At 58.8% G+C, this 7,815-nt stretch overlaps 1 protein-coding gene across 2 annotated transcripts in view; it reads right to left on the bottom strand.

Moving 5' to 3' along the window:
* Positions 1-4,867: 4,867 nt before the first annotated feature.
* The window catches only part of LOC125915034 (translation initiation factor IF-2-like), a 5,761-nt gene continuing 2,813 nt past the window's right edge, over positions 4,868-7,815 (bottom strand). The window contains exon 3 of one of the 2 annotated variants that reach the window (XM_049620671.1): positions 4,868-5,287. In XM_049620671.1, coding sequence (XP_049476628.1) covers positions 5,262-5,287 — 26 coding nt within the window. In that variant the 3' untranslated portion in view covers positions 4,868-5,261. The remainder of the gene's footprint in view (positions 5,288-7,815) is intronic. The other variant, XM_049620672.1, reaches the window with a different exon arrangement.

Here is a 7,815-nt window from a genome sequence, read left to right as displayed (position 1 = left end):
CAGAGGGTGAGCCCCGAGTCTCGTGGGCTGGCCAACCTCGACCACGATGCTGATCGCTGGCTCCTGAGCCCCCGAGTCCCCGGCAAGGGCCAGCCCTTCTCGAATGTGCGCTGCTTTCCAGACAAGGCGTGGGGCAGGAGCGTCCTTCCTCGGGCAGCCCCGCACGGCAGGCTTTCCGCCACCCGAGGGTGCACCTGTGCCCGCGCCCGGGAGCGCGAAAGCAGGCCAGGCTCAAAAGAAATCAGACCCCGGTTTCCCTTGGCTTCTCCTTTCCACTCATGGGTGCCCCCGGGGAATCAATCGCTCGCGGGGACGGGACTCTGGCTCCTCAGCAATAACAATAGAAATAACAATGACGTGGTCACTTGCAGAGAACTCCCCGCAGGCCAGGCTCTGTGCGGAACAGACAGGCTTCCAGAACGGGCGCGGCGGCCCTGTGAGCGGGCTGTAGCATCGTCCCCACTTCACAGATAAGGATGAGGAGGCCCCGGCCCTGAGGGGACACGAGGGAACACAGGCCTGCAGTCTGAGGAGTGGGAGACATTTTTGAGGGCTGTGCCGTGGGCTCGAGTGACTGCGACTGAAAACAGTAAGACCCCGGGCTTGGGGTCAGGCTGGCCTGGGTGAATCTGGCTCCTCCCCCACCCGGCAAATTCTTTTTTTTTTTTTTTTAATGTTTATTTATCTTTGAGAGACATAGACAGAGCGTGAGCGGGCGAGGGACAGAGAGGGAGACACAGGATCCGAAGCAGGCTCCAGGCTCTGAGCTGTCGGCCCAGAGCCCGACGCGGGGCTCGAACCCACGAACCGCGAGATCATGGCCTGAGCCGAAGTCGGAGGCTCCACCGACTGAGCCCCCCAGGCGCCGACCCCTCCCCCTGCCCCAGGCAAATTCTTAAGGCCCCAGCACCTCGGTGTCCTTCTCAGTAAGACGCAGGGAGATGTGGCCGCCCTTCCAGGCCGTTAAGAGCACTGCAGGAAGGATGGATACGGAGCCCACGGTATACATGCTGTACCCAGCATCCGCCTGGCAGAGAGCGGATGCTTAGAAAATGATAGCTGGGAAGACAGCAGGAAGATGAGATTCCAGCAAATCCTTGGAAGGCAGGCCTCTCCCTGTCCCTCACTTTTGACAAGGTACAGACTTTGAAGGACCAGTTACTTTCCCGTGGGAAAAGGAAAGAGGTAGGAAGAGAGAAAAGGAGAACATGAGGTGTGAGTTTGGGTTGCGGATAAGAGAAAGCCTAACCCAACGTTGCAAACAGAGTCGAATTCTCCCATATAAAAAAACGTCTGGGAGGCGGGAGAGTTGGTTCCAAAGCTCAGGTCTTCCCAGGTCACCGCCTGTGCTTCTCACAGCCTTTCCCTCAGATCACAAGGCGGCTGCCATGACTCCAGGCATCACATCCACACTCAAGGGAGGAAAAAAGGGCGCAGGGGACATTACCTACCTTTGATTTTTTTTCTTTTTTTTTAATCAAGAGAAGCAGAACATTTGCCACAACCTCCCGGTTGCCTTCTGCCTGCGTTTCATTGGCCAGAACTGCCAGGCGAGCCCGGGAAAGCAGAAAAGGCTGGGAACAGGTGATGAGTCAGTCACAGTGTCTGTCACAGAGAGCCCACTCGTGGCCAATATTTTTGGCTTCGGGACGATCCCACAATACTCAAGAGAGTCAAGAGCACCCGCCCGAGTTCAGACCCCCGCTCGGCCATTTTCCAGCTGCTTGTGGTAGTGACTCAACTGCTCTGTGCCTCGGGTTCCTTATCGGTGGAGGTGGCAGTCACTGCAGCCCGTCCCTCGGTGGGTCGTGATCTGAGTGCGATGTTCACGCACGCGATGTCCCCCGACCGGGCCCGGCGCACACGGAGCTGTCTCTGGCTGTTAGCGGCAGCTTTCCCCACTGTCTCGCCTCCCAGTGCCCCTCGTGGCTGAAAACGGACACAGGCCAACTGCCCCGGCTCTTATGGGACGCGTTACGGACGATCCCGACCTAGTGGGACGGCGGCGACCCGGCTGAGCCCGCGAGGCCCAGCGTGGCATCTCAGGCTTGCCCTGCGGATTCCCTCACGTCAACACACAGCTCAGCCCTTTCTCCACCCACAAACCGGGCAACTTCCTCCTCCTCTATGGAGGGCACGGGGCTGCGCAGAATCTTCCTGAAAAGAATGGACAAGGCGTTCCGGAACCTGGTGCTAACAGAACTGCTCGGGAAGCATCTCTCCCCCGTGGGAAGTCAACCCGCTCCCGATGGCGAGAAAGTCCCCCTGCTGCAGCCTGGCCCTCCCGGTGGCCAGGAGGCCGGCGGTCCTCCGACGGAGGACGTTTCGGCCGCCCGCCGGGGGTCCTGGTCCGCTACGTGCTCGGAGGCAGCCTGGAGTGTGGTCACGGGCAGGAGGCACGTGCTGGGAGGCATTCGGGAGCTGGCCGGCTGCTGTCCCGGGGAAGGAAATGGGTGGCCGGCTGTCTCCTGACCTGCCGGGTTCCTCTTTATGAGCTTTCAAAAACAAAGGCTGTTTGCAGAAGGCAGTACGGTATTCACAGGCACCTGAGGAAGATGCTGGAATGTTTGGCTCAGGGGAAGCCGGACGAGGCCCAAGGCCTGGAGCCTGTTCTGCAGATTTGGATGCTTGGAACAATCCGGTTTTCACGGGGTGAGTCGCTCTTGGGAGGCAGAGGGCCCTTCCTCACCCCCTTTGTGTCAGCTGAGAAAAGCATTCGATACCCGCCGTGGACCGAGGCCTGGGTTCTGTTCCTCTGCTCCCGGGACACTCCTAGTTGGCCTTTGTCTGGAGGTGCGGACAAACCGTGGTGTTCCTCGGGCTGCTCTGTGAATTACGGGGCACCACGACGGGGATGAGTCGCGGGGCTTTGAAAGGTTGACACTTATTAATAATAATAATAATTAATAATAAAGAAAATTAGTGATGCTATTGTAAAGGGCTAATACGCAGGGCGTGTCCCTACCCACCGAGGGGCCGTCCTGCAGCTTGGGGGGCGGGCGGGGGGCTGACACGGGGCCCTGGTGGAGGCGGGCCGCCGGCCGCTGGACATCTATCAGCGTTGGGTGGGGAGACACGCTTTCTCCCGAGGGGCCCCTCTCACGTTACCTGGTGGCTTTAGGACAGAAGCGATGAGCTGAGATTAAAGGCTCTGTTGACGCACAAAAGAGTAGTTTTATCTGGAAAATTCCACGGCGTGGTGAGGCTTGCCAGGCCTCTAATGCAGGGGCCTGGGGATTCCCGAGCGTTCCCGAAGAGCCCAGAGGGGTGGGGAGGAAAGCGGCCTGTTCAGTCATGTAGTTAATTTTTACTGAGCGCCTGCTATGAGCCAGGCCCCGGTCCCGGCAATTCCATGAAGACAGTCACAGGTTTGACGGGATCGAATGTGACTGAGTGTCGGGCCTGGCGGGGGTGGGTACGTCCACTTCTAGCCGTGGGGTCAGGCCGTCCTCTCCGAGGAGGCAACGTTTGCACGGAGATCCTCATAAAACAAGGGAGTGAGCTGGAGCCTCTATGGGAACAGCATTCCAGCAGAGGGCACAGCAAGGCCCCGAGGCTTTGGTGGGCTTGGCATGTTCTGGAAGGAGCAAGGAGGTCCGTGTAGCTGGAACCTGATGGTTTGGGATCGGGGTGGGGCGGCTGAGGGGGGGGGGGAAGCAAACTTGCTTGATGTAACCCAGTTAAGAGGAGGTCATTAGGGTGGGCGTTAATCCAGTAGGACTGGTGTCCTTACAAGCAGGGGAGGTGGGGCGCCTGGGTGGTGCGGTCGGTGAAGCGTCCGACTCTTGATCTCGGCTCAGGTCACGATCCCACGGTTTGGGAGTTCGAGCCCCTCATCGGGCTCTGCGCTGACGGTGCAGAGCCTGCTTGGGGTTCTCTGTCTCCCTCTGTCTCTGTCCCTCCCCCACTCACCCTCTCTGTCTCTCTCTCAAGATAAATAAACTTAAAAAACAAAAAAAAAGAAGGGGCCACCTGGGGCCCCCCGAGGCTGGAAGAGGGAAGGAAGGACCCTCCCCTGCAGCCTCGGAGGGAGCACGGCCCTGCCCACACCTTGACTTTAGACTTCAGACCTCCAGAACTGGGCTCTAAGCCACCCAGCTTGGCGGGGTGGGGGTGGGGGTGGGGGTGGGGGAGGGGTTGTTAACTCAGCCCGAGGATGCGAACACACGACGTCCAGCAGGTGAGGGCACCAAGGGCCTCGAGGGGGGCCATGACCTGCCATAGCCACACAGCTGGTCAAGGTCACCGTCAGGGCTTGAGCTCGGCCACACCTTCCCCTGTCTGCAGGGCGAGGGCTTGTCACAGAGCCCTGGGGACCTTGTCAAGTGCGGGCTCTGGTTCAGGAGCGCGGCGGTGGGGTTCGAGCCTGGCTCCCTGACGCTGGTCTAGGGACCGTGCGTCGAGTAGCAAAGTACTTGAGGCCGACTTAGCGGTGACCCGGCCTCCATCCACTTCTGTCTCACTCACAGACTATTGTTTTGTTCAGTGTTCATCCCTCAGGGACAGTGACTCAGCCCAGCACAGGGGTGAATCCCAATTAATGTAGCCAGGAGTCAGCAAACCGATTTTCCGTGGAGTCAGACAGTGAATCTTCCGGGCTTCGCGGACCAGATGCAACTGCTCAGCTCTGCCGTTGTAGCACGAACTCAGTCATATGTGAAAAAAATGGGTGTGTGGGGCGCCTGGGTGGCTCAGTCAGTTAAACCTCTGATTTCACTTCTGGTCACGATCTCACGGTTCATGGGTTCGAGCCCCACGTCGGGCTCTGTGCCGACAGCTCGGAGCCCGGAACCTGCTTCGGATTCCGTGTCTCCCGCCCTCTCCGCCCCTCCCCCGCTCACGCTCTGTCTCTCTTTCTCTCAAAAATAAATAAACGTTAAAAAAAACTGGTGTGGCTGCGTACCAATAAATCTTTATTTACACAGGCGGACTTGGGGCCAGATTTGCTGACCCTTGGTCTGAGCCAGTCAATGGCTGTCCTGTGCCCCTCGCGTGTGACCCAACTGTAACCAGTGAGATGTGAAAGGGGCTCCAGTGGGGGGTTATGGGGAATCTTGGCTTGCTCTTGAAAAAGAGAGAAACACGAGGAAGACATGGCTGGCTCATCTTGGGCTGCAGTTTGTCCTGGTGGGATGTGATGATTGGATCTGCTGCAGCCATTTTGGGGCCATGAGGGGAGTGATCTGTACTGAGGGTGGCAGGGGACATATAGGGAAAGACCCTGGTCCGGATGCCACCACTGAGCTGCCAAACCAGCCTGCTCAGAAGTTCCTCCACCGCAGGACTTCTTATGGAAAATATAAACCTTCATCATTATCAAGGCTGTTGGAATTGAGGTTTTTCTGTTATTTGCTGCCCAAAAGACATCCTGACTGACACAACCTCCCCTGAGTTCCCTCCCCGAGTTAACACCCTCTTCTTTAGGCCCTGCAGGCAGTGACTGAATCAGGAGTCTAGAGATTTGGTTCCCTGCCCCAAATCTGTGTGACTTTGCCCAAACCAGTGGTGTTCCATCTGTGAAACGAGGGCAACACCACAGGTCAGACAGGTTTGCTGTGTGGTCCTAGCAGGTAAAGTCTCAAGAGCTATAGGGCAGTGATCACCCAGTGGGGTTCCGCCCACACATCCTGGGTGTCAGGGCTCCGACCCTCCTCTTCACGGTGCCTGGCCCCTGACTGCCGGCACTTTCCTCAAGCTTCTGCCTCGGCTCCTGGACCGCCTGCCAGAAGTGCTTTGGCCCCTGACCTGCCTGGGGGTTGTCATCACTCTGGGACAGCCCTTAGGTGGCAGCTGACAGTGTGTGGGTCCAGGCCCCCTGCCTCGAGGCAAGAATCCTGGGGCGTAGCTCACACTCCAGAGCCCTCCACAATCAGGGGTTGGGGCTAGGGGACTGGAGGCGGTACCTCCGGTGACCCTCCTTCCCCCTGCTGGCTTCCCCTGGAGCAGCTGTCCACAAGTCCTCAGCTCAGAATCTGTCGCTGGGGGAAACTGAGGTAAGCCCCCAGGCCTTACTCTGCCCGTTCCTGCTCTAAGTGCTTTGTGCGCATGAACGGAGCTGATCCTCCCAAGGCCTCTCTGAAGCGGGCACTATTATCCCATATTGCAGAAGAGGAAACTGAAGACCAGAGGGGCTGAGTTACTTGCCCAGGGTCACACAGCTTATCTCACTCCTGAGTTCGTGTCTCCACCGCTGTACTGCACTAGGCAATGGAGTTCTACGGGCTAGAAATCCCGGGTTTGAACACTAACTGTGACCCTGGATGAGTAATTTTGCCCCTGTGGACCTCAGTCTTTCATCTATTGAATGGGCTGCGTGAAAATTAAGTGACTGACAGCCGGTATTAGTTATTATTAAGAGACGGGTGTCTCCGAGCTGGCTTCGCCCTGCTGGGGTTGAGTGGGTGAGGGGTTCTCAGGACCGCCAGGGGACCCCTGTGGGAGAAGGGCGAGGTGGCCGGCCGGGCCCCGCCCCACCAGGAGCAGGTGGGGCCTGAACCCAGCTCCCTCACGGTCTAGCTGGGCAGCCTTGGGCACCTTACTTGATCCCTCTGGGCCTCAGTTTCACGATCTAAAATAAATAACCGTATGCAACCAGCCTAACGGAACCCGCCACATAGGGCTGCTTGTGGGGACCACCTGTCTGCCAGGGGCTCTGCGGGGATGGGTCCCGAAGAGCAGCTCTGACTTACTGAACCCAGCACGCGGATCCTGTTCTAAGCACTTTGGGGACAAGCCCTGAATCCTCCCCGGTCCTCAACCTCCCTCTATCATGTTTGCTCCCGTCGTACAAATAGGGAAACTGAGGCACAAGGAGATTATGCCACCCGCCCTGGCATGGCCTCTGCTTCCCAGGGTCCTCTGTTGCATGGAAGGGGGGGCCCTCAGATACCAGCCAGCACACACGAGCAGGCATTTATTGGGTACCTACTGAATGCAGGGGCGGTTCTGGCCGCTGGGGCGAGTGGGGATGCTCGAGGCAGGGCTGGGACCCTCGGAAAGAAGCATTCAGACGGCCCAGGGGCCCCGAGGTCTCTGCCTCCTCCGGGATTTCTCGATTCTGGCTCAGAGGGGGGTCAAGGGAGCCCCACAACCTTTCTCCCTCTGAAGCAGAAGCTCTAGCAGCCCCCGTGTCCTGGCCTCCAGCTGTGCCTTCTGCCTCGCGCCTTCTTTCGGGCGCATATTAGGTCAAATCAACCTCATATCTGCCCCCCCCGCCCCCACCTCACTCCCCACTCCGGGAACATCTCCCCTCCCGGCCTCCTTCCCAGGGACGCATGGATCCTCAAGGTGGCACGAGGGAGAGGCTCATGTCCCAGGGCCGCCCTCGGGGTCCCTGCTGGGCCGTGCTGGGGTGTGGCCGGTGTCTGTGCCCAGGGAACCCCGAGGCCCCAGGGGCTGGAACCTTGGGCAAGGTCCTCCTCTCTGAGCCTCGGTTTCCTTGTCTGTAGAACGGGGCTGGTGACACCTGCACCGCTGAGAAACCCCCCATCCTGTTTTGTGGATCTGAAATAATGTAGAGAAGGCACTTTATAAACCAGAACCCTGTCCTTGGGACTCATTTCTGTCTTATCGCCCAGTGCGGGCGGGGTGGCCGAAAAACCCGAGAGTCTGAAACTCTCCTTCTCCTCCTCTTCTCTCCCTCCCCACTCCCCTCCATTCTTTCCATTCCCTCCCCCTCCCCTCCCTCCCCCTCCATCTCTCCCTTCCAGCCCCCTCCTTTCCTTCCCCCTCCCTCTCCCTCTCTCCCCTGTCCCTCCCCCTCCCTCCCCCTCCTGTCTCCCTCTCTCCACCTTCATTCCCTCCCCCTCCCTCCCC

The sequence above is a fragment of the Panthera uncia genome, assembly GCF_023721935.1.
Source record: "Panthera uncia isolate 11264 chromosome D3 unlocalized genomic scaffold, Puncia_PCG_1.0 HiC_scaffold_9, whole genome shotgun sequence".
In the NCBI taxonomy this organism is placed as follows: domain Eukaryota; kingdom Metazoa; phylum Chordata; class Mammalia; order Carnivora; family Felidae; genus Panthera; species Panthera uncia.
Note: the sequence above shows the minus strand (reverse complement) of the source record. Positions and strands in the feature narration are given on the sequence as shown.